Below are 26,164 nucleotides of genomic sequence, written 5' to 3'. Positions count from 1 at the left end.
GACAGGGAGAGGAAACCACTCTTGGTGGTGGAGGGAGGAGGGAGGAGTAGAGGTTATGTGGTTGTGGAGAAGGGACCACAGGGAGGGAGGTGTGGAGGAGTAGAGGTTATGTGGTTGTGGAGAAGGGACCACAGGCTTGCTCTGCTGCATGGTTCCTGGAGAATCCTCCAGACCTCTCATCTTACAAAGCTAAAGGGTTGGAATTGACATTTGGCATTTTGCCATTCAGAAAAGGAAAGATAACAGGCCCATTATAAGTCACATAAAGAGATGAGTTTAGATGTGGAGCTCATGGTCCTGTTATCAGCCACATATAAACAATAAGACAGAACAAATTCTGAAGAAAAAAAATCCCAATAGTACTACATTTTATTCACAGTATTGATCTCTAGTCATCATATATGTTCTGAGGCGAGGAGAACAAACGCTAGAATAGGCTAGGCTATATCAGCCTACACCATAACACAGGTCTGTGTAGTGGACAGACTCATTGCTCCTCTACTAGTTAGTTCATCCCCTCTGCTCGTATTCTCTTCATCCTCTCTGATCTTAAACGTATTCAGTTCATCCTCTCTGCTCGTATTCAGTTCATCCTCTCTGCTCGTATTCAGTTCATCCTCTCTGCTCGTATTCAGTTCATCCTGTCTGCTCTTTAACGTATTCAGTTCATCCTCTGATCTTTAACGTATTCAGTTCATCCTCTCTGCTCTTTAACGTATTCAGTTCATCCTCTCTGATCTTTAACGTATTCAGTTCATCCTCTCTGATCTTTAACGTATTCAGTTCATCCTCTCTGCTCGTATTCAGTTCATCCTCTCTGCTCTTTAACGTATTCAGTTCATCCTCTCTGATCTTTAACGTATTCAGTTAATCCTCTCTGATCTTTAACGTATTCAGTTCATCCTCTCTGCTCTTTAACGTATTCAGTTCATCCCCTCTGATCTTTAACGTATTCAGTTCATCCTCTCTGCTCGTATTCAGTTCATCCTCTCTGCTCTTTAACGTATTCAGTTCATCCTCTCTGATCTTTAACGTATTCAGTTCATCCTCTCTGATCTTTAACGTATTCAGTTCATCCTCTCTGCTCTTTAACGTATTCAGTTCATCCTCTCTGCTCGTATTCAGTTCATCCACTCTGCTCGTATTCAGTTCATCCTCTCTGCTCTTTAACGTATTCAGTTCATCCTCTCTGCTCTTTAACATATTCAGTTCATCCTCTCTGCTCGTATTCAGTTCATCCTCTCTGCTCGTATTCAGTTCATCCTCTCTGCTCGTATTCAGTTCATCCTCTCAGCTCGTATTCAGTTCATCCTCTCTGCTCTTTAACGTATTCAGTTCATCCTCTCTGATCTTTAACGTATTCAGTTCATCCTCCGATCTTTAACGTATTCAGTTCATCCTCTCTGCTCTTTAACGTATTCAGTTCATCCTCTCTGCTCGTATTCAGTTCATCCTCTCTGCTCGTATTCAGTTCATCCTCTCAGCTCGTATTCAGTTCATCCTCTCTGCTCTTTAACGTATTCAGTTCATCCTCTCTGATCTTTAACGTATTCAGTTCATCCTCCGATCTTTAACGTATTCAGTTCATCCTCTCTGCTCTTTAACGTATTCAGTTCATCCTCTCTGCTCGTATTCAGTTCATCCTCTCTGCTCATATTCAGTTCATCATGTCTGCTCTTTAACGTATTCAGTTCATCCTCTCTGCTCTTTAACGTATTCAGTTCATCCTCTCTGATCTTTAACGTATTCAGTTCATCCTCTCTGCTCGTATTCAGTTCATCCTCTCTGCTCTTTAACGTATTCAGTTCATCCTCTCTGATCTTTAACGTATTCAGTTCATCCTCTCTGATCTTTAACGTATTCAGTTCATCCTCTCTGCTCTTTAACGTATTCAGTTCATCCTCTCTGATCTTTAACGTATTCAGTTCATCCTCTCTGCTCGTATTCAGTTCATCCTCTCTGCTCGTATTCAGTTCATCCTCTCTGCTCTTTAACGTATTCAGTTCATCCTCTCTGCTCGTATTCAGTTCATCCTCTCTGCTCGTATTCAGTTCATCCTCTCTGCTCTTTAACGTATTCAGTTCATCCTCTCTGATCTTTAACGTATTCAGTTCATCCTCTCTGATCTTTAACGTATTCAGTTCATCCTCTCTGATCTTTAACGTATTCAGCTCATCCTCTCTGCTCGTATTCAGTTCATCCTCTCTGCTCGTATTCAGTTCATCCTCTCTGCTCGTATTCAGTTCATCCTCTCTGCTCTTTAAAGTATTCAGTTCATCCTCTCTGCTCGTATTCAGTTCATCCTCTCTGCTCGTATTCAGTTCATCCTCTCTGCTCTTTAAAGTATTCAGTTCATCCTCTCTGCTCTTTAACGTATTCAGTTCATCCTCTCTGCTCGTATTCAGTTCATCCTCTCTGCTCGTATTCAGTTCATCCTCTCTGCTCGTATTCAGTTCATCCTCTCTGCTCTTTAACGTATTCAGTTCATCCTCTCTGATCTTTAACGTATTCAGTTCATCCTCTCTGCTCGTATTCAGTTCATCCTCTCTGCTCTTTAACGTATTCAGTTCATCCTCTCTGATCTTTAACGTATTCAGTTCATCCTCTCTGATCTTTAACGTATTCAGTTCATCCTCTCTGCTCTTTAACGTATTCAGTTCATCCTCTCTGATCTTTAACGTATTCAGTTCATCCTCTCTGCTCGTATTCAGTTCATCCTCTCTGCTCGTATTCAGTTCATCCTCTCTGCTCTTTAACGTATTCAGTTCATCCTCTCTGCTCGTATTCAGTTCATCCTCTCTGCTCGTATTCAGTTCATCCTCTCTGCTCTTTAACGTATTCAGTTCATCCTCTCTGCACGTATTCAGTTCATCCTCTCTGGTCGTATTCAGTTCATCCTCTCTGCTCGTATTCAGTTCATCCTGTCTGCTCTTTAACGTATTCAGTTCATCCTCTGATCTTTAACGTATTCAGTTCATCCTCTCTGATCTTTAACGTATTCAGTTCATCCTCTCTGCTCTTTAACGTATTCAGTTCATCCTCTCTGCTCGTATTCAGTTCATCCTCTGCTCGTATTCAGTTCATCCTCTCTGCTCTTTAATGTATTCAGTTCATCTTCTTTGCTCTTTAACGTATTCAGTTCATCCTCTCTGCTCGTATTCAGTTCATCCTCTCTGCTCGTATTCAGTTCATCCTCTCTGCTCTTTAAAGTATTCAGTTCATCCTCTCTGCTCTTTAACGTATTCAGTTCATCCTCTCTGCTCGTATTCAGTTCATCCTCTCTGCTCGTATTCAGTTCATCCTCTCAGCTCGTATTCAGTTCATCCTCTCTGCTCTTTAACGTATTCAGTTCATCCTCTCTGATCTTTAACGTATTCAGTTCATCCTCCGATCTTTAACGTATTCAGTTCATCCTCTCTGCTCTTTAACGTATTCAGTTCATCCTCTCTGCTCGTATTCAGTTCATCCTCTCTGCTCATATTCAGTTCATCATGTCTGCTCTTTAACGTATTCAGTTCATCCTCTCTGCTCTTTAACGTATTCAGTTCATCCTCTCTGATCTTTAACGTATTCAGTTCATCCTCTCTGCTCGTATTCAGTTCATCCTCTCTGCTCTTTAACGTATTCAGTTCATCCTCTCTGATCTTTAACGTATTCAGTTCATCCTCTCTGTTCTTTAACGTATTCAGTTCATCCTCTCTGATCTTTAACGTATTCAGTTCATCCTCTCTGCTCGTATTCAGTTCATCCTCTCTGCTCATATTCAGTTCATCCTCTCTGCTCATATTCAGTTCATCCTCTCTGCTCTTTAACGTATTCAGTTCATCCTCTCTGCTCGTATTCAGTTCATCCTCTCTGCTCGTATTCAGTTCATCCTCTCTGCTCGTATTCAGTTCATCCTCTCTGCTCTTTAACGTATTCAGTTCATCCTCTCTGATCTTTAACGTATTCAGTTCATCCTCTCTGATCTTTAACGTATTCAGTTCATCCTCTCTGCTCGTATTCAGTTCATCCTCTCTGCTCGTATTCAGTTCATCCTCTCTGCTCTTTAAAGTATTCAGTTCATCCTCTCTGCTCGTATTCAGTTCATCCTCTCTGCTCGTATTCAGTTCATCCTCTCTGCTCTTTAAAGTATTCAGTTCATCCTCTCTGCTCGTATTCAGTTCATCCTCTCTGCTCGTATTCAGTTCATCCTCTCTGCTCGTATTCAGTTCATCCTCTCTGCTCGTATTCAGTTCATCCTCTCTGCTCGTATTCAGTTCATCCCCTCTGCTCGTATTCAGTTCATCCCCTCTGCTCGTATTCAGTTCATCCTCTCTGCTCGTATTCAGTTCATCCTCTCTGCTCGTATTCAGTTCATCCTCTCTGCTCGTATTCAGTTCATCCTCTCTGCTCGTATTCAGTTCATCCTCTCTGCTCTTTAAAGTATTCAGTTCATCCTCTCTGCTCTTTAACGTATTCAGTTCATCCTCTCTGCTCGTATTCAGTTCATCCTCTCTGCTCTTTAACGTATTCAGTTCATCCTCTCTGCTCGTATTCAGTTCATCCTCTCTGCTCGTATTCAGTTCATCCTCTCTGCTCGTATTCAGTTCATCCTCTCTGCTCGTATTCAGTTCATCCTGTCTGCTCTTTAACGTATTCAGTTCATCCTCTGATCTTTAACGTATTCAGTTCATCCTCTCTGCTCTTTAATGTATTCAGTTCATCCTCTCTGCTCTTTAACGTATTCAGTTCATCCTCTCTGCTCGTATTCAGTTCATCCTCTCTGCTCTTTAAAGTATTCAGTTCATCCTCTCTGCTCTTTAATGTATTCAGTTCATCCTCTCTGCTCTTTAACGTATTCAGTTCATCCTCTCAGCTCGTATTCAGTTCATCCTCTCTGCTCGTATTCAGTTCATCCTCTCTGCTCTTTAAAGTATTCAGTTCATCCTCTCTGCTCTTTAACGTATTCAGTTCATCCTCTCTGCTCGTATTCAGTTCATCCTCTCTGCTCGTATTCAGTTCATCCTCTCTGCTCGTATTCAGTTCATCCTCTCTGCTCGTATTCAGTTCATCCTCTCTGCTCGTATTCAGTTCATCCTCTCTGCTCTTTAAAGTATTCAGTTCATCCTCTCTGCTCTTTAACGTATTCAGTTCATCCTCTCAGCTCGTATTCAGTTCATCCTCTCTGCTCGTATTCAGTTCATCCTCTCTGCTCTTTAAAGTATTCAGTTCATCCTCTCTGCTCTTTAACGTATTCAGTTCATCCTCTCTGCTCGTATTCAGTTCATCCTCTCTGCTCGTATTCAGTTCATCCTCTCTGCTCGTATTCAGTTCATCCTTTCTGCTCTTTAAAGTATTCAGTTCATCCTCTCTGCTCTTTAACGTATTCAGTTCATCCTCTCTGCTCGTATTCAGTTCATCCTCTCTGCTCGTATTCAGTTCATCCTCTCTGCTCGTATTCAGTTCATCCTCTCTGCTCGTATTCAGTTCATCCTCTCTGCTCGTATTCAGTTCATCCTCTCTGCTCGTATTCAGTTCATCCTCTCTGCTCTTTAACGTATTCAGTTCATCCTCTCTGCTCTTTAACGTATTCAGTTCATCCTCTCTGCTCTTTAACGTATTCAGTTCATCCTCTCTGCTCTTTAACGTATTCAGTTCATCCTCTCTGCTCTTTAACGTATTCAGTTCATCCTCTCTGCTCTTTAACGTATTCAGTTCATCCTCTCTGCTCTTTAACGTATTCAGTTCATCCTCTCTGCTCTTTAACGTATTCAGTTCATCCTCTCTGCTCTTTAACGCATTCAGTTCATCCTCTCTGCTCTTTAACGCATTCAGTTCATCCTCTCTGCTCTTTAACGTATTCTCTTCATCCTCTCTGACCTTTAACCTATTCAGAGAAGATTAGCTGGTGGGGGTCGTGAGAAAAGCTGAGAAAAGCTTACTAACAGGGATATTTGAATGGGTAGGTAAATCTGGAATGGAACCATAGTGACGTCATCCTCAGTGAGCTCTACTGGGCTGGTGTGGCCTTATGATGCCACATCATACATGGCTGGAGTACTACTATGATGTCATAAATGGCTGGAGTTCTACTGTGACAAAGAGCTGGAGTGCTACTATGACATCATAAAAGGCGGTAGTTACACCGAGACACCATACAGGGCTGTAGTTATACCGTGACACCATACAGGGCTGTAGTTATACCGAGACATCATACAGGGCTGTAGTTATACCGTGACACCATACAGGGCTGTAGTTACACCGAGACACCATACAGGGCTGTAGTTATACCGAGACACCATACAGGGCTGTAGTTATACCGTGACACCATACAGGGCTGTAGTTATACCGTGACACCATAGAGGGCTGTAGTTATACCGTGACACCATACAGGGCTGTAGTTATACCGAGACACCATACAGGGCTGTAGTTATACCGTGACATCATACAGGGCTGTAGTTATACCGTGACACCATACAGGGCTGTAGTTATACCGTGACATCATACAGGGCTGTAGTTATACCGTGACATCATACAGGGCTGTAGTTATACCGTGACACCATACAGGGCAAGGAAAGGTCCAGTATACTCTGTCTGTATTTCTATCCCTTCCCCTGCTCTTTTCTGTCTGTTGTCTGTTTTGTCTCTCCTTCTTCATGTCCGTCTCTCGATCTCTGCCCGGTCAGGACAGGTACATCTCGTCTTACCTGCCACCCTCTCGTCCGACTCCCGGTTCCCGTCGTCAGAGTAACGGGCAAAGTCCAGAGAGTCCAACGTGCTGATGCTGCCCACTCGGTCTGGCAGAAGAAAGGCACAGAGAAAGCAATCAAATCATTCAGCCCATTCATATAGTGATCCTTACAGTATTCACCACATCACCCTGGCTATAAACAACAGCTTGGGAGAAATCACAACATACAACATAACACTATGTGGAGAGTGGACAGGAGAGGACATGGTAGTAGACAACACCCAAAACGGTTTGTTTTCTGGGTTATACATCGTCCTGAGGGGTTTCCTACCAAGCAGGTTTGAGGAGTTAGCGAGGAACAGTGGGGCAAAAAAATATTTAATCAGCCACCAATTGTGCAAGTTCTCCCACTTAAAAAGATGAGAGAGGACTGTAATTTTCATCATAGGTACACTTCAACTATGACAGACAAAATGAGAGAAGAAAAAAAAATCCGGAAAATCACATTGTAGGATTTTTAATGAATTTATTTGCAAATTATGGTGGAAAATAAGTATTTGGTCAATAAGAAAAGTTTCTCAATACTTTGTTATATACCCTTTGTTAGTAATGACAGAGGTCAAATGTTTTCTGTAACTCTTCACAAGGTTTTCACACACTGTTGCTGGTATTTTGGCCCATTCCTCCATGCAGATCTCCTCTAGAGCAGTGATGTTTTGGGGCTGTTGCTGGGCAACACGGACTTTCAACTCCCTCCAAAGATGTTCTATTGGGTTGAGATCTGGAGACTGGCTAGGCCACTCCAGGACCTTGAAATGCTTATTTGTGTCAAGAAGCAGTGCGGCTTGGCAGGGTCGTGTTTCGGAGGACGAATGGCTCTCGACCTTCGCCACTCCAGAGTCCGGTAGGGAGTTGCAGTGATGGGACAAGACTAACTACCAATTGGATATCACAAAAATTGGTAGAAAAGCGGGGTTAAAAAAAATAAAATAAAAAATACACATTAGTGAATACACATTAGTGAATACACATTAGTGAATACACATTAGACGTAGTAAAATGTATAGATTTGCAAGAATATTTCCTTTAAAACCGCTTCATTTTCTTTGCACCTCAAGACAAAAAATTACAGGAAATAAGCATTAAACCTGAAAAAGCGGCAATAGTACCATTCGTCCATTTTGAGACGCCGTAGCCAGTATACACTCCCTGAAAATAGTCTCAATTAATCTAAGATAATTCAAGAACTCTGTCATTAATTTTGACATTTTTGTAGAGATCTTAGTGGCACAATTTTACATCTAACTATGATGTTTGGTGCAGTATTTCTCAAGTGAAAACCAGGCATTTCTCGTTGAATGACAACAGGCATTTCACGGAAGAATTCCTACTGTTGACCAATCGCCGACAAGGGGGGAGTAGACTTTGGCTACCGGCTTCGGCTTGCCTCGAGAGAAAAAAATCTTGTGTGCCCGAACAGCCCAAAAAAAGCCTTGCCGAAGTCCAAAACGAACAACAACGTCAAACCGGATGTGATGCCACAGTAATGAATGTGAGTCACACGGTCAGATCTGTGGCCACACAGAGCACACACACTCAGTCCTGTGACTGCCAAGGGAGGGTGTGTGAGAGAGTGTGTCCATTCACTGCCAACTTGTTTGGAACTCTCTGTGTGTGTGTGTGTGTGTGTGTGTGTGTGTGTGTGTGTGTGTGTGTGTGTGTGTTCAGGTATGTCCCCATGGCTTATATTGTCCTCCCTTGTGTTTGAGAACAGACAGCCTGAGATTTCATATGGCCCCATCTTTCCAGTATGCTCCCTCCCAATCAATGAGCGCAGTACGTTGTGGGACGCTAATTGCAACAACATCCCCAGTGGCTGGGGGGTGTTGAGGACACTTCGGTGCTTCAGACAGATCTCAGAATGTCTGGAATCTGTAGGGGATGACAGGATCTTTCACAAAGGAAAGGAGAGAGAGAGACAGTGAGAGAGGGGAGTGAGAGCGAGAGGCACAACAAGTGCCTGACTTTCATCCCCGCAGTGACCGTACGTACATATCCCAACCAGAAGCCATGGATTACAGGCAACATCTGCTCCGAGCCAAAGGCTAGATGCTCCTTATAGGACACATCACTGCACTCGATACGCTTCTGTCATCTCTGTATAACCGTCACAAGACCAACTGGTTGTTGCTCATTTATAAAACCCTCTTAGGCCTCACTCCCCCCTATCTGAGATATCTACTGCAGCCCTCATCCTCCACATACCAAACACCCAGTCACATTCTGTTAAAGATCCCCAAAGCACACACATCCATGGGTCGCTCGTCTTTTCAGTTCACTGCAGCTAGCGACTGGAACGAGCTGCAACAAACACTCAAACTGGACAGTTTTATCTCAATCTCTTCATTCAAAGACCTTATCATGGACACTCTTACTGACAGTTGTGGCTGCTTTGCATAATGTATTGTTGTCTCTACCTTCTTGCCCTTTGTGCTGTTGTCTGTGCCCAATAATGTTTGTACACTTTTGTGCTGCTACCATGTTGTGCTGCTGCCATGTTGTGTTGCTACCATGCTGTGTTGTCATGTGTTACTGCCATGCTGTGTTATCGCCTTAAGTATCTCGTTATGTAGTGTTGTCTCTGGTTGTGATTTGTCCTATATTTTTATTTTATTTATTATTAATCCTGCAGGAGGCCTTTTGCCTTTTGGTAGGTCGTCATTGTAAATAAGAATGTGTTCTTAACTGACTAGTTAAATAAAGGTTAAATAAAAAATATTAAATAAATAGAGCTGCCGCCTTAAAGGAGCGGGACACTTATAAGAAATACTGCTATGCTCTCAGACGATCCATCAAACAGGAAAAGCACCAATACAGGACAAAGATGGAATCGTACCACACCGGATCTGACGCTCGTCGGATGTGGCAGGGCTTGAAAAATATTATTGACTAAAGGGAAACACAGCCACAAGCTTCCCAGTGACACGAGCCTACCAGACGGGCTAAATGCCTCTTATGCTCACGTCGAGCCAAGAAACACTGAAGCACGCATGAGAGCACCAGCTGTTCCAGACAACTGTGTGATCACGCTCTCCGTAGCCGATGTGAGCAAAACCTTTAAAACAGGTCAACATTCACACAGCCGCGGGGCCAGACGGATTACCAGGACGTGTACTCAAAACATGCGCAGACCAACTGGCAAGTGTCTTCACTGACATTTTCAACCTCTCCCTGACTGAGTCTGTAATACCAACATGTTTCAAACAGACCACCATAGTCCCATAGCCACAACTGCATGGCCAAGCACAACTCCAACACCATCATTAAGTTTGCTGATGACAACAGTGACAGGCCTGATCACCGACAACGATGAGACAGCCTATAGGGAGGTCAACAACCTCTCCCTCAATGTGAGAAAGACAAAGGAGATGATCGTGGACTACAGGAAAAGGAGGGCCAAACATGCCCCCATTAACATCAACGGGAGTGAAGTGGAGCAGGTTGAGAGTTAAGTTCCTTGGTGTCCACATCACCAACAAACTATCATGGTCCAAACACACCAAGACAGCTGTGAAGAGGGCAGGCCAACACCTTTCCCTCCTCAGGAGACTGAAAATATTTGGCATGGGTCCCCAGATCCTCAAAAAGTTCTACAGCTGTACCCTTGTGAGCATCCTGACCGGTTGCATCACTGCCTGGTAAGGAAACTGCCCGGCATCCGACCGTAAGACACTAGAGGGTAGTGCGTAGGGCCCAGTACATCACTGGGGCCAAGCTTCCTGCCATCCAGAACCTCTGTACCAGGCAGTGTCAGAGGAAGGCCCCCAAAATAATTGTCAAAAGACTTCAGTCATAGACTGTTCTCTCTGCTACTGCATGGGAAGCGGTACCAGAGTGCCAAGTCTAGGACCAAAAGGCTCCTTAACAGCTTCTACCCCCCAGCAATAAGACTGCTGAACAATTAATCAAATGGTCACCCATATTGACACCCACCGCCCCTTAGCAGTAGTGTAAAAACAATGTTGTTTATAATTTATGCATAGTCACTTTAGAAAGGACCTGGACTCACCTGTATCCCTGCACATGGACTTGGTACCGGTGCCCCCTGTATGTAGCCTCGTTATTGTTATGTACATGGTACCGGTGCCCCCTGTATGTAGCCTCGTTATTGTTATGTACATGGTACCGGTGCCCCCTGTATGTAGCCTCGTTATTGTTATGTACATGGTACCGGTGCCCCCTGTATGTAGCCTCGTTATTGTTATGTACATGGTACCGGTGCCCCCTGTATGTAGCCTCGTTATTGTTATGTACATGGTACCGGTGCCCCCTGTATGTAGCCTCGTTATTGTTATGTACATGGTACCGGTGCCCCCTGTATGTCGCCTCGTTATTGTTATGTACATGGTACCGGTGCCCCCTGTATGTCGCCTCGTTATTGTTATGTACATGGTACCGGTGCCCCCTGTATGGAGCCTCGTTATTGTTATGCACATGGACTTGGTACCGGTGCCCCCTGTATGTAGCCTCGTTATTGTTATGTACATGGTACCGGTGCCCCCTGTATGTAGCCTCGTTATTGTTATGCACATGGTACCGGTGCCCCCTGTATGTAGCCTCGTTATTGTTATGCACATGGTACCGGTGCCCCCTGTATGTAGCCTCGTTATTGTTATGCACATGGTACCGGTGCCCCCTGTATGTAGCCTCGTTATTGTTATGCACATGGTACCGGTGCCCCCTGTATGTCGCCTCGTTATTGTTATGCACATGGTACCGGTGCCCCCTGTATGTCGCCTCGTTATTGTTATGCACATGGTACCGGTGCCCCCTGTATGTCGCCTCGTTATTGTTATGTACATGGTACCGGTGCCCCCTGTATGTCGCCTCGTTATTGTTATGCACATGGTACCGGTGCCCCCTGTATGTAGCCTCGTTATTGTTATGCACATGGTACCGGTGCCCCCTGTATGTCGCCTCGTTATTGTTATGCACATGGTACCGGTGCCCCCTGTATGTCGCCTCGTTATTGTTATGCACATGGTACCGGTGCCCCCTGTATGTCGCCTCGTTATTGTTATGCACATGGTACCGGTGCCCCCTGTATGTCGCCTCGTTATTGTTATGCACATGGTACCGGTGCCCCCTGTATGTCGCCTCGTTATTGTTATGCACATGGTACCGGTGCCCCCTGTATGTCGCCTCGTTATTGTTATGCACATGGTACCGGTGCCCCCTGTGTGTAGCCTCGTTATTGTTATGTACATGGTACCGGTGCCCCCTGTGTGTAGCCTCGTTATTGTTATGTACATGGTACCGGTGCCCCCTGTGTGTAGCCTCGTTATTGTTATGTACATGGTACCGGTGCCCCCTGTGTGTAGCCTCGTTATGTACATGGTACCGGTGCCCCCTGTGTGTAGCCTCGTTATTGTTATGTACATGGTACCGGTGCCCCCTGTGTGTAGCCTCGTTATTGTTATGTACATGGTACCGGTGCCCCCTGTGTGTAGCCTCGTTATTGTTATGTACATGGTACCGGTGCCCCCTGTGTGTAGCCTCGTTATTGTTATGTACATGGTACCGGTGCCCCCTGTATGTAGCCTCGTTATGTACATGGTACCGGTGCCCCCTGTATGTAGCCTCGTTGTTATGTACATGGTACCGGTGCCCCCTGTATGTCGCCTCGTTGTTATGTACATGGTACCGGTGCCCCCTGTATGTCGCCTCGTTGTTATGTACATGGTACCGGTGCCCCCTGTATGTAGCCTCGTTATGTACATGGTACCGGTGCCCCCTGTATGTCGCCTCGTTGTTATGTACATGGTACCGGTGCCCCCTGTATGTAGCCTCGTTGTTATGTACATGGTACCGGTGCCCCCTGTATGTCGCCTCGTTGTTATGTACATGGTACCGGTGCCCCCTGTATGTAGCCTCGTTGTTATGTACATGGTACCGGTGCCCCCTGTATGTAGCCTCGTTGTTATGTACATGGTACCGGTGCCCCCTGTATGTCGCCTCGTTGTTATGTACATGGTACCGGTGCCCCCTGTATGTCGCCTCGTTATTGTTATGTACATGGTACCGGTGCCCCCTGTATGTCGCCTCGTTATTGTTATGTACATGGTACCGGTGCCCCCTGTATGTCGCCTCGTTATTGTTATGTACATGGTACCGGTGCCCCCTGTATGTAGCCTCGTTATTGTTATGTACATGGTACCGGTGCCCCCTGTATGTCGCCTCGTTATTGTTATGTACATGGTACCGGTGCCCCCTGTATGTCGCCTCGTTATTGTTATGTACATGGTACCGGTGCCCCCTGTATGTAGCCTCGTTATTGTTATGTACATGGTACCGGTGCCCCCTGTATGTAGCCTCGTTATTGTTATGTACATGGTACCGGTGCCCCCTGTATGTAGCCTCGTTATTGTTATGTACATGGTACCGGTGCCCCCTGTATGTAGCCTCGTTATTGTTATGTACATGGTACCGGTGCCCCCTGTATGTAGCCTCGTTATTGTTATGTACATGGTACCGGTGCCCCCTGTATGTAGCCTCGTTATTGTTATGTACATGGTACCGGTGCCCCCTGTATGTCGCCTCGTTATTGTTATGTACATGGTACCGGTGCCCCCTGTATGTCGCCTCGTTATTGTTATGTACATGGTACCGGTGCCCCCTGTATGTCGCCTCGTTATTGTTATGTACATGGTACCGGTGCCCCCTGTATGTCGCCTCGTTATGTACATGGTACCGGTGCCCCCTGTATGTAGCCTCGTTATTGTTATGTACATGGTACCGGTGCCCCCTGTATGTCGCCTCGTTATTGTTATGTACATGGTACCGGTGCCCCCTGTATGTCGCCTCGTTATGTACATGGTACCGGTGCCCCTGTATGTAGCCTCGTTATTGTTATGTACATGGTACCGGTGCCCCTGTATGTCGCCTCGTTATTGTTATGTACATGGTACCGGTGCCCCCTGTATGTCGCCTCGTTATTGTTATGTACATGGTACCGGTGCCCCCTGTATGTCGCCTCGTTATTGTTATGTACATGGTACCGGTGCCCCCTGTATGTCGCCTCGTTATTGTTATGTACATGGTACCGGTGCCCCTGTATGTCGCCTCGTTATTGTTATGTACATGGTACCGGTGCCCCCTGTATGTCGCCTCGTTATTGTTATGTACATGGTACCGGTGCCCCCTGTATGTCGCCTCGTTATTGTTATGTACATGGTACCGGTGCCCCCTGTATGTCGCCTCGTTATTGTTATGTACATGGTACCGGTGCCCCCTGTATGTCGCCTCGTTATTGTTATGTACATGGTACCGGTGCCCCCTGTATGTCGCCTCGTTATTGTTTGTACATGGTACAGGTGCCCCTGATGGTACCGGTGCCCCCTGTATGTCGCCTCGTTATTGTTATGTACATGGTACCGGTGCCCCCTGTATGTCGCCTCGTTATTGTTATGTACATGGTACCGGTGCCCCCTGTATGTCGCCTCGTTATTGTTATGTACATGGTACCGGTGCCCCCTGTATGTCGCCTCGTTATTGTTATGTACATGGTACCGGTGCCCCCTGTATGTCGCCTCGTTATTGTTATGTACATGGTACCGGTGCCCCCTGTATGTAGCCTCGTTATTGTTATGTACATGGTACCGGTGCCCCCTGTATGTCGCCTCGTTATTGTTATGTACATGGTACCGGTGCCCCCTGTATGTAGCCTCGTTATTGTTATGTACATGGTACCGGTGCCCCCTGTATGTCGCCTCGTTATTGTTATGTACATGGTACCGGTGCCCCCTGTATGTCGCCTCGTTATTGTTATGTACATGGTACCGGTGCCCCCTGTATGTCGCCTCGTTATTGTTATGTACATGGTACCGGTGCCCCCTGTATGTCGCCTCGTTATTGTTATGTACATGGTACCGGTGCCCCCTGTATGTCGCCTCGTTATTGTTATGTACATGGTACCGGTGCCCCCTGTATGTCGCCTCGTTATTGTTATGTACATGGTACCGGTGCCCCCTGTATGTCGCCTCGTTATTGTTATGTACATGGTACCGGTGCCCCCTGTATGTAGCCTCGTTATTGTTATGTACATGGTACCGGTGCCCCCTGTATGTCGCCTCGTTATTGTTATGTACATGGTACCGGTGCCCCCTGTATGTAGCCTCGTTATTGTTATGTACATGGTACCGGTGCCCCCTGTATGTCGCCTCGTTATTGTTATGTACATGGTACCGGTGCCCCCTGTATGTCGCCTCGTTATTGTTATGTACATGGTACCGGTGCCCCCTGTATGTAGCCTCGTTATTGTTATGTACATGGTACCGGTGCCCCCTGTATGTAGCCTCGTTATTGTTATGTACATGGTACCGGTGCCCCCTGTATGTAGCCTCGTTATTGTTATGTACATGGTACCGGTGCCCCCTGTATGTCGCCTCGTTATTGTTATGTACATGGTACCGGTGCCCCCTGTATGTAGCCTCGTTATTGTTATGTACATGGTACCGGTGCCCCCTGTATGTAGCCTCGTTATTGTTATGTACATGGTACCGGTGCCCCCTGTATGTAGCCTCGTTATTGTTATGTACATGGTACCGGTGCCCCCTGTATGTCGCCTCGTTATTGTTATGTACATGGTACCGGTGCCCCCTGTATGGAGCCTCGTTATTGTTATGTACATGGTACCGGTGCCCCCTGTATGTAGCCTCGTTATTGTTATGTACATGGTACCGGTGCCCCCTGTATGGAGCCTCGTTATTGTTATGTACATGGTACCGGTGCCCCCTGTATGTAGCCTCGTTATTGTTATGTACATGGTACCGGTGCCCCCTGTATGTCGCCTCGTTATTGTTATGTACATGGTACCGGTGCCCCCTGTATGTAGCCTCGTTATTGTTATGCACATGGTACCGGTGCCCCCTGTATGTCGCCTCGTTATTGTTATGTACATGGTACCGGTGCCCCCTGTATGTCGCCTCGTTATTGTTATGTACATGGTACCGGTGCCCCCTGTATGCCGCCTCGTTATTGTTATGCACATGGTACCGGTGCCCCCTGTATGTAGCCTCGTTATTGTTATGTACATGGTACCGGTGCCCCCTGTATGTAGCCTCGTTATTGTTATGCACATGGTACCGGTGCCCCCTGTATGTAGCCTCGTTATTGTTATGTACATGGTACCGGTGCCCCCTGTATGTAGCCTCGTTATTGTTATGTACATGGTACCGGTGCCCCCTGTATGTCGCCTCGTTATTGTTATGCACATGGTACCGGTGCCCCCTGTATGGAGCCTCGTTATTGTTATGCACATGGTACCGGTGCCCCCTGTATGTAGCCTCGTTATTGTTATGTACATGGTACCGGTGCCCCCTGTATGTAGCCTCGTTATTGTTATGCACATGGTACCGGTGCCCCCTGTATGGAGCCTCGTTATTGTTATGCACATGGTACCGGTGCCCCCTGTATGTAGCCTCGTTATTGTTATGTACATGGTACCGGTGCCCCCTGTATGGAGCCTCGTTATTGTTATGTACATGGTACCGGTGCCCCCTGTATGGAGCCTCGTTATTGTTATGTACATGGTACCGGTGCCCCCTGTATGGAGCCTCGTTATTGTTATGTACTTTTGTGTTACTTTTTGATTATTATTATTTTTACTTTATTTAGTAAATATTTTCTTAACTCTATTTCTTGAACTGCATTGTTGGTAAAGTTCTTGTAAGTCAGCATTTCACAGTAAGGTCTACACCTGTTGTAATCGACGCATGCGACAAATACAATTGGTTTTGATTTGACTGACAGGCAGGGCATTAGGATGACGATTATGGAATTTTGGGTAAGAATTAATTGTCCTGCAAATAGCCACGGTTATTGTCATTAATTTTAATTTTAATTTTAAAAAATACATGTTTTGAGCTTGTAATGCATCTTAGAAAAGTCACTACGAAACACCTAATGAATACAACACAGCTCTGGTGACGCCCAGCTCCAAAACGAATGGCTCTGACCGCAGGGAACTGTTGGAAATTAAGGTTCTCCTCCCAACCCATCTGCTCCTATTATGATTACCAACTCTACCCAATTCATGTCAAACTTAAAACTGCTTTTGGGTAAACTTTATGTACTTGAATATTAAGTTGAATCACTCCGAAAATGTGTTTTAAAGACAGTTATTACAATCAGTTCACGATTATTGTCCGTAATTGTCGGTTACATAATTATACAATAATTGTGTCAGTCCTACTGACAGTAAATCAGAGTCAATATTATGATAGATCTATTCTACAGGATGATAGCTGCAGTACAAGTACAGACAGTGCAGGCCTATAGACTGAGATGCACACACACACACACACACAGCTATGAGCAGGAGCCCAGAACAGAAACAGGTGGAGCAGACCCAAATGTCCCAGTGTGATTAAATCAGCCTCTCCCAGCCCTGCAGCAAATCTGTGTCTGTGTGATTTTCTTCTTACTGTGTGCATGTTTATGTGTGTTATTTCTTCTAACCTATTAAGTGTGTGTGTGTTCTTCTTGCGCTGAGTGAGCAAGTGTGTGCTTGACTGCGTGTTCCTAGCGCCCAAGAAAGCAGGGTAGTAGGCTAGGCCTTGGCTAAGTCTTTTCAACGAAGAGAATGGCTAGCTAAAACAGAGCGCTAATGCTAACAGCTTAGTCTCTGATTGAACTGGGCGTTGAGCAAGCAGATTGGAGCGAGATGCTAATCAGCTAGCCACTGAGGAGGAAACAATGAGCTGGGTAGAGAGGGAGAGTGGGCAAGAGGAACATTGTGCAAATGGGTGGAGGGGCTCATCCAGCTACTCTTGCTCAATGAGCAGCCTAACCTGAGAACTTGTATTAACTCCTGGAATTAGGCCTAAATGTTTAGGCTTCAGCTCAGTGGGCTATGGTGTTGAGTTGTGCAGTGGCCTGCTGCAGCAGGTGAACAGAGCACCATGCTAGCTGCTAAGTCTGTTAAATTAGCAGGGTGGTGGTGACCGAGAGCTAGCCAGAGCATAGTGCTAACAACAACAAGTGACCCTTTTGATGCCTAGCCTATGAGACGATTTCTTTACTCTGACCATTTCCTACATGGTTTTCCCACATGCTCCCCACGCGGTGCAGGACACCTCTGTTAGGTCTACATGATGTGCCACCAATGGAGCAGCTAATGCACAACGTCAGAAAATGGTTGTATTATGTTCTATATTTTTATGGGCCCTAAAACTTCTCATTCTAGTTGTTCAGCCTGCTTGAAACCTGGAAACCTGAGCAGAGGCTGGGCTGGGTGTAGGCCCCGTTGACCCTAGGGGCAGACCCTCAAGCTGTCCCCCTCTCGGTCTCCTCACCCATCCTTAGAGATCCAATTTTTTAAAATCCAATCAAATTGTATTTGTAACATGCTTTGTAAACAGAGCAACAGTGAATAATAACTTACAGGCCATTCTCAACAATGCAGAGAGAAAAAATATAATAATAATAATAATAATAATTAAATAAATAAATAAATAAATAAATAATAATAACACAAGCGATGCCCCCTGGGATACCTCAGTCCTCCAGCTCCACGGCAACCAGCGAGGCGCCACAGACAGAGGCCATTAGGCTTAGCAATGTCTGCTATACATAGAGGCTAGTGGGCTACATGATGAGGTGGAATACTTGTATCATGACAAGCATCCTTACATCCTCCCTCCCAAGACAGCCTAATAATCACTGACTTCACATGCCTGTACAGGTGCAAGGTGTATAGTGGAATCCCCTGCTTTCACCTATCCAGTTGTGTTAGATCGGGAAGGACTAAGTACGGAAAGTGGGAGGCACATAACACAATCATGGAAATGCAGTTTATACAGCTCAGGCTTCTATTCTTATCGTAGCTCTTATCAGTAGAAAGGGATGGAAATAAGGTCACCGGCCTTGATTGTTGCTAAAACAGTATGACACAGAATACAGATCAGCACTATGAATAGATTCCTGTGTTCATTGGTGCAAAAGGTTGAAGAACCCATGCCCCTAAGATTTGGGGCAGTTGAATGTTCAGTTTGCTGTTGTAGAAGTAGTCAATTTGTGTCAGCATACCATTGTGTGTGTGTGTGTCAAATCTATTCTAGAAAAGGGGGGAAGGGGACTAATACCACAGAAGGAGACAACCATCTTCCTACCCATCTACTCCACTTTCCTCTTCAGCTTTTAGGCATGTAGGCCATGTGAATTATCCTGGTCCCATACACTATGTATACACTCTTCTATCGTTGTCATGCCGAGGGGACACAGAGGAGTTATAATAGAGATAGAGACCGCGACAGGCAGCAAGAGACAGCTAGACTGCTACACAGACAGCTAGAGAGCTACACAGACAGCTATAGAGAGCTACACAGACAGCTACACAGACAGCTATAATGACTTTAAATTTAATTTAAAATGGATTAAATGTAGATGTCACTGGCCTACACACAATAGCCCATCATGTCAAAGTGGATTATTAAAAACCTTTTATTTTTCCCCAACCTTTATTTAACCAGGTAGGCCAGTTGAGAACACCTTTATTTAACCAGGTAGGCAAGTTGAGAACACCTTTATGTAACCAGGTAGGCAAGTTGAGAACAAGTTCTCATTTACAACTGTGACCTGGCCAAGATAAAGCAAAGTAGTGAGACACAAACAACACAGAGTTACACATGGAAAAAACAAAAGTACAGTCAATAACACAATATATATATTTAAATAAGTCTATATACAGTGTGTGCAAATGGCGTGAGGTGGTAGGGCAATAAATAGGCCATAGTAGCGAAGTAATTACAATTTAGCAAATTAACACTGGAGTGATAGATGTGCAGATAATGTGCAAGTAGAAACTGTTGTGCAAAAGAGCAGAAAAGTAAATAAAAAGTAATATGGGGATGAGGTAGGTAGATTGGGTGGGCTATTTACAGATGGACTATGTACAGCTGCAGCGATCGGTTAGCTGCTCAGATAGCTGATGTTTAAAGTTAGTGAGAGAAATATAAGTCTCCAACTTCAGCGAATCTTGCAATTTGTTCCAGTCATTGGCAGCAGAGAACTTTAAGGAAAGGCAGACCACAGGAGTTGTTGGCTTTGGTGATGACCAGTGAGATATACCTACTGGAGTGCGTGCTACGGGTGGGTGTTATAGTGACCAGTGAGCTGAGAAAAGGCGGAGCTTTACCTAGCAAAGAATTACAGATGACCTGGAGCCAGTGGGTCTGGCAACGGATATGTAGCGAGGGCCAGCCGACGAGAGCATACAGGTCGCAGTGGTGGGTGGTATATGGGGCTTTGGTGGCAAAACGGATGGCACTGTGATAGCAAACTGAATGCAGTCTGAGTAGAGTTTGAGGCTATTTTGTAAATGACATCGCCGAAGTCTAGGATCGGTAGGATAGTCAGTTTTACGAGGGTATGTTTGGCGGTGTAAGTGAAGGAGGTCTTTTTGCAAAATAGGAAGCAGATTCTAGATGTCATTTTGGATTGGAGATGTTTAATATGAGTCTGGAAGGAGAGTTTACAGTCTAACCAGACACCTAGGTATTTGTTGTTGTCCACATATTCTAAGTCAGAGCCGTCCAGAGTAGTGATGCTAGTCGGGCAGTGAATGGTTGAAAAGCATGCATTTAGTTTTACTAGCATTTAAGAGCAGTTGGAGGCCACGGAAGGAGTGTTATGGCATTGAAGCTCGTTTGGAGGTTTGTTAACACAGTGTCCAAAGGGGCAAATGTATACAGAATGGTGTCGTCTACGTAGAGGTGGATCAGAGAATCACCTGCAGCGAGAGCGACATCATTGATATATACAGAGAAAAGAGTCGGCCCGAGAATTGAACCCTGTGGTACCCCATAGAGACTGCCAGAGGTCTGGACAACAGGCCCTCTGATTTGACACACATAACTCTGTCTGAGAAGTAGTTGGTGAACCAGGCGAGGCAGTCATATGAGAAACCAAGGCTGTTGAGTATGCCGATAAGAATACTGTGATTTACAAAGTCGAAAGCCTTGGCCAGGTTGATGAAGACGGCTGCACAGTACTGTCTTTTATCGATGGCAGTTATGATATCGTTTAGTAGCTTGAGCGTGGCCCGTGACCAGCTCGGATTTCACAGCAGAGAAGGTAAGGTGGGATTAGAAATAGTCAGTGATCTGTTTATTAACTTGGCTTTCAAAGACTTTAGAAAAGGCAGGGAAGGATGGATATAGGTCTGTAACAGTCTGGGTCTAGAGTGTAATCCCCCTTTGAAGAGGGGGATGACCACGGTAGCTTTCCAATCTTTAGGGATCTCAGACGAAACGAAAGAGAGGTTGAACAGACTGGTAATAGGGGTTGCAACAATGGCGGCGGATAATTTTAAAAAGAGGGAATTTTGTTTGAAATTATTACAAATTAGTTCATGAAAAGCTGAAATGTCTTGAGTCAATAAGTATTCAACCCCTTTGTTATGGGAAACCTAAATAAGTTAAGGAGTAAAGATGTACTTAAGTCACATAATAATATACATGGATTGTGTGCAATAATGGTGTTTAACATGATTTATGAATGACAGCCTCATCTCTGTACCCCATGCATACAATTATCTGGAAGGTCCCTCAGTTGAGCAGTGCATTTCAAACACAGACGTAACCACAAAGACTAAGGATATTTTCCAATGCCCCCACAAAGGGAACCAATTGGTAGAATTTCTTTTTAACCAAAGGAAGCATTGAATATCCCTATGAGCATGGTAAAGTTATTAATTACACTTGACTACAAAAGATACAGGCATCCTTCCTAACACAGTTGCTGTAGAAAAAGGAAACCACTCAGGTATTTCACAATGAGGCCAATGATGACTATAAAACAGTTGCACAGTTTAATGGCTGTGATATGAGAAAACATAGGATGGATCAACAACATTGTAGTTACTCCACAATACTAACCTAATTGACTGAGTGAAAATAAGGAAGTGTGCATCCTGTTTGCAACCAGGTATTAAAGTAATACTGCAAAAAACTATTTGTACTGAAAACAAAGTGTTATGTTTGGGGCAAATCCAATACAACACATTAGAGTACCACTCTCCATATGCTCAAGAATAGTGGTGGCTGCATCATGTTATGGGTATGCTTATAATCATTCAGGACTGGGGAAGTTTTCAGGATAAAAAAATTCATGTAAATGGAGCTAAGCACAGGCAATTTCAGTCTGCTTATCACCAGACACTGGGAGATTAAATGACCTAAAACACAAGGCCAAATCGACACAGAAGTTGCTTACAAGAAGACAGTGAATGTTGCTGGGTGGCCAAGTTACAGTGTGGACTTAAATCTGCTTGAAAATCTATGGCACGACCTGTCTAGGAATGATCAAAAACCAATTAGACAGAGCTTGAACATTTTGAAACAATTTTTATTTATTTTTTTAAATGGGCAAATGTTGCACAATCAAGGTGTGGAAAACTCAAGAGACTTACACAGAAAAACGGAATGCTGTAATTGCTACCAAAGGTGCTTCTACAAAGTATTGACTCAGGCATGTGAATACTTACAGTACCAGTCAAAAGTTTGACACACCTACTCACTCAAGGGTTTTTCTTTATTTGGACTATTTTCTACACAGTAGAATAATAGTGAAGACATCAACACTATGAAATAACACATATGGAACCATGTAGTAACCCCCCCCAAAAAAAGAAAAAAAAGTGTTCAACAAGTCAAAATATATTTTAGATTCTACAAAATAGTCACCCTTTGCACACTTGGCATTCTCTCAACCAGCTTTATCTGGAAAACTTTTCCAACAGTCTTTAAGGAGTTCCCACATATGCCGAGCACTTGTTGGCTGCTTTTTAATCACTCTGCGGTCCAACTCATCCAAAACCATCTCAATTGGGTTGAGGTCAGGTGATTGTGGATGCCAGGTCCTCTGATGCAGCACTCCATTACTCACCATCTTGGTCAAATAGCCCTTACACATCATGGAGGTGCATTGGGTCATTGTCCTGTTGAAAAACAAATGATAGTGGGACTAAGTACAAACCAGATGGGATGGCCGTTCTCGTTGCAGAATGCTGTGGTAGCCATGCTGGTTAAGTGTGTCTTGAATTCTAAATAATCAATCACTGACAGTGTCACCAGCAACGCAGCCCCACACCATCACACCTCCTCCTCCTCCATGCTTCACGGTGGGGTTCAAACCAAAAATCTCAAATTTGGACTCAGACTAAAATACAGATTTCAACCGGTCTAATGTCCATTGCTCATGTTTCTTAGATCAAGCAAGTCTCTTCTTATTATTGGTCTCCTTTAGTAGTGGTTTCTTTGCAGCAATTTGACCATGAAGGCCTGATTCACGCAGTCTCCTCTGAACAGTTGATGTTGCGATGTGTCTGTTACTTGAACTCTGAAGCATTTATTTTGGCTGAAATTTCTGAGGCTGGTAATTCTAATGAACTTATCCTCTGCAGCAGAGGTAACTCTGGGTCTTCCTTTCCTGTGGTGGTCCTCATGAGAGCCAGTTTCATCATAGCTCGATGGTTTTTGAGACTGCGCTTGAAACTTTCAAAGTCCTTGAAATGTTCCATTTTGACTGACCTTCATGTCTTAAAGTAATGATGGACTGTTGTTTCTCTTTGCTTATTTGAGCTGTTCTTGTCATAATATGGACTTGGTCTTTTACCAAATAGGGCTACTGTCTTTCTGTATACCCTCCTTACCTTGTCACAACACAACTGATTGGCTCAAACGCATTAAGGAAAGAAATTCCACAAATTAACTTTTAACAAGGCACATCTGTTAATTGAAATGCAATCCAGGTGACTACCTCATGAAGTTGGTTGAGAGAATGCCAAGAGTGTGCAAAGCGGTCATCAAGAATCACAAATATAAAATATTTATTTAACCATTTTTTGGTTACTTCATGATTCCATGTTATTTCACAGTTTTGATGTCTTCACTAATATTCTACAATGTAGAAAATAGCAAAAATAAATGAAAACTCTTGACTGAGTAGGTGTGTCCAAACGTTTGACTGGTACTGTATGTAAATTTGATATTTCTGTATTTAATTTTTCACTAAATATGCAAAAATGTCTAAAAACATGTTTTCACTTTGCCATTACGTGGTAGAGTGATGGGTGAAAATGTGTTTTATTTATTTATTTTGAATTTAGTCTATAAAAAACTAATAAATGTGGAATAAATCAAGGGGTATGAATACTTTCTGAAGGCACTGTATAGGCAGATAATGACAGCTACAGGCAGTTAGACAGAAGAAAGATAGGCCTAGTTAGTGTTTGAGTAGCCTGTATAGCCATCTTCAGCAGCAGCCTACATGACACCAAGATGCAAATATCTCAATTACTAGACTGGTATAAAGATGGTTGTCTGATAGGCCTTTTCAGGTCGCCAGCTAGCTGTTCACAGTCACTACTATTCTGGTTCGTGGACTACAGGAAATGGAGTGCCAAGCACGTCTCCATTCACATCGACAGGCTGTAGTGGAGCGGGTCACGGGCTTCATGGTCCTCTGTGTCTACGTCACTAAGGATCTATCATGGTCCAAACACACCAACACAGTAGTGAAGAGGGCACGACAACGCCTCTACCCCCTCAGGAGGCTGAAATTATTTTGCATGAGCCCTCAGATCCTCAAAGAGTTCAACAGCTGCACAATCAAGAACATGCTGACTGGCTGCATCACCGCTTGGTATGGCAACTGCTTGGCGCTACAGCGTAGTGGGTACAGACCCATACCTCACTGGAGCCAAGCTCCCTACCATCCAGGACCTCTATACCAGGCGGTGTCAGATGAAGGCCCAAAAAAACTGTCAAAGACTCCAGCCACAGACTGTTCTCTTTGCTACCGCAGGGCAAGTGGAACCAACAGGAACCTGAACAGCTTCTACCCCCACGCCATAAGCGGTCTAAACAAGACTGCTAGTTAGCTAATCAAATGGCTACCTGGACAGCCTGCATGTACCTTTTTAAGCACAAACTCTCTTGCATTGACTATGCACACACACTGGACTCTACCAACACACTGGACACCCCAACACACACATAACATGCACACACATGCATACTGAAGCCACACACACTGCTGCTAGTCACTTTAGCCCTACCTATATGTACAGTACATAACTACCTCAGTTGCCTTGCTCCCCTGCACATCGATGTATTTATTTTTCTTCTACTCCCTATTTACAGCCATGTTATTTTTACTCGTTATTCACCGTGTCACTATTTCTATTCTTAATTAAAATGTTTTGTATTATCTTTAACTCTGCATTGTTGGAAAAGGACCCCTAAGTAAGTATTTCACTGGTAGCTTTCACCTGTTGTCTACGAAGCATGTTTTATTTGATTTGATCTGTTCCAAGCCAGCTGGCACCTAGGGGAGAAACTCTTCACAGGCTAACAAGGGTAGGTGAGAACTCTGTATGATTAGTAAATTATCCGTTGTTTCCATTGCTATTGTCTAATCTAGTTAGCTAACGAGAGAGAAAAACCGGTGTCGTATCGAATTTCGTTCATTCTACATAGCCAGAGCAATGTTGGCTGACAAGCACAGTGCCAACATTGTTTCCCCATTGAATAGCAGGCTGTCTGCTAACTAGCTAGCACATGAAGCCATCTAAATTATAATAAATTTTGGTTATAAATGAGCAAATAGCTATTTACTTACTTAGCGGTCCACCTGGCCCCAGTCCTTGGTCTTTACAAGCTGGTGGAGTGCCGCTTTGCCTCTCGAAATTGCCCGGGTTGGAGAAATAATCCCGCAACCGGGGAAGCTCCCTCCCTGATTCCAACAATTCGGTATGAAATTCAAGAGCGGTGAGGAAGTATTGATCGCGTATTAGCTGAGCAGCAATCACATCTACAGATACCCGAGTCTCTGCCAAGCTGCTTGGCATTGCTGCGGCTGCTACCGAGATGCCTTCCACACTTGGGCTGGTCCGGGTGCTGGACAGCAGAAGGGCCGGGGGCTCGGCGTCCGCCTGCGGGGAGAAGGGGTTGTTGGACGGGAGCCCTGGCGCTCCATCGCTAAGGCTCCTTTCGGTATCAACCCCGTCCTCGGCTCTCTGCTCTGCCTCATTTTCAGAATCGCTCAGATTAAACGGGTTGACGCTATCCGCCGCCATTTTTCGAATATGAAGATTTAACCTAGCTAGCTAGAAAGCCATCCGTCCAGGAAGAGGGGTCCAATTTTAAGGTATCTGCCCGTCTTTTCCCGATCAGCTGAAAGGGGTTGAATGTCATTCCAGCACCCGCCTCCTCAATTGAATAGTGGGATTAGATTGGTTACGGGAGAGGTTAAGAAGGGCGGGCGGCAATTCGGGGCGTTCCTGCATGTGGTCATTTCTGCGTCTGCAGGAACCCCTCTTTATACTTGCATTGGACCGTTATTATGAAAACATTTTATTTAAACTTTATTTAACTTGGCAAGTCAGTTGAGAACAAATTCTTATTTTATATTGATGGTATACCCCGGCTA

The 26,164-nt window shown here is 44.6% G+C and overlaps 1 protein-coding gene across 9 annotated transcripts in view; it reads right to left on the bottom strand.

Annotated features, from left to right (window-relative positions):
- Positions 1-25,924, bottom strand: part of LOC109899208 (RAB11-binding protein RELCH homolog) — a 70,987-nt gene extending 45,063 nt beyond the window's left edge. For 6 of the 9 annotated variants that reach the window (XM_031836340.1, XM_031836344.1, XM_031836346.1 and 3 more), the window contains exons 1-2: positions 25,355-25,924; positions 6,690-6,779 (exon numbers count right to left, since the gene is read on the bottom strand). In XM_031836340.1, coding sequence (XP_031692200.1) covers positions 6,690-6,779; positions 25,355-25,811 — 547 coding nt within the window. In that variant the 5' untranslated portion in view covers positions 25,812-25,924. The remainder of the gene's footprint in view (positions 1-6,689; positions 6,780-25,354) is intronic. The other 3 variants (XM_031836347.1, XM_031836348.1, XM_031836349.1) reach the window with 1 other exon arrangement.
- Positions 25,925-26,164: the final 240 nt, after the last annotated feature.

Source organism: Oncorhynchus kisutch, linkage group LG11, assembly GCF_002021735.2.
Source record: "Oncorhynchus kisutch isolate 150728-3 linkage group LG11, Okis_V2, whole genome shotgun sequence".
In the NCBI taxonomy this organism is placed as follows: Eukaryota; Metazoa; Chordata; class Actinopteri; order Salmoniformes; family Salmonidae; genus Oncorhynchus; species Oncorhynchus kisutch.
This window is presented reverse-complemented; position numbering and strand designations above follow the sequence as displayed.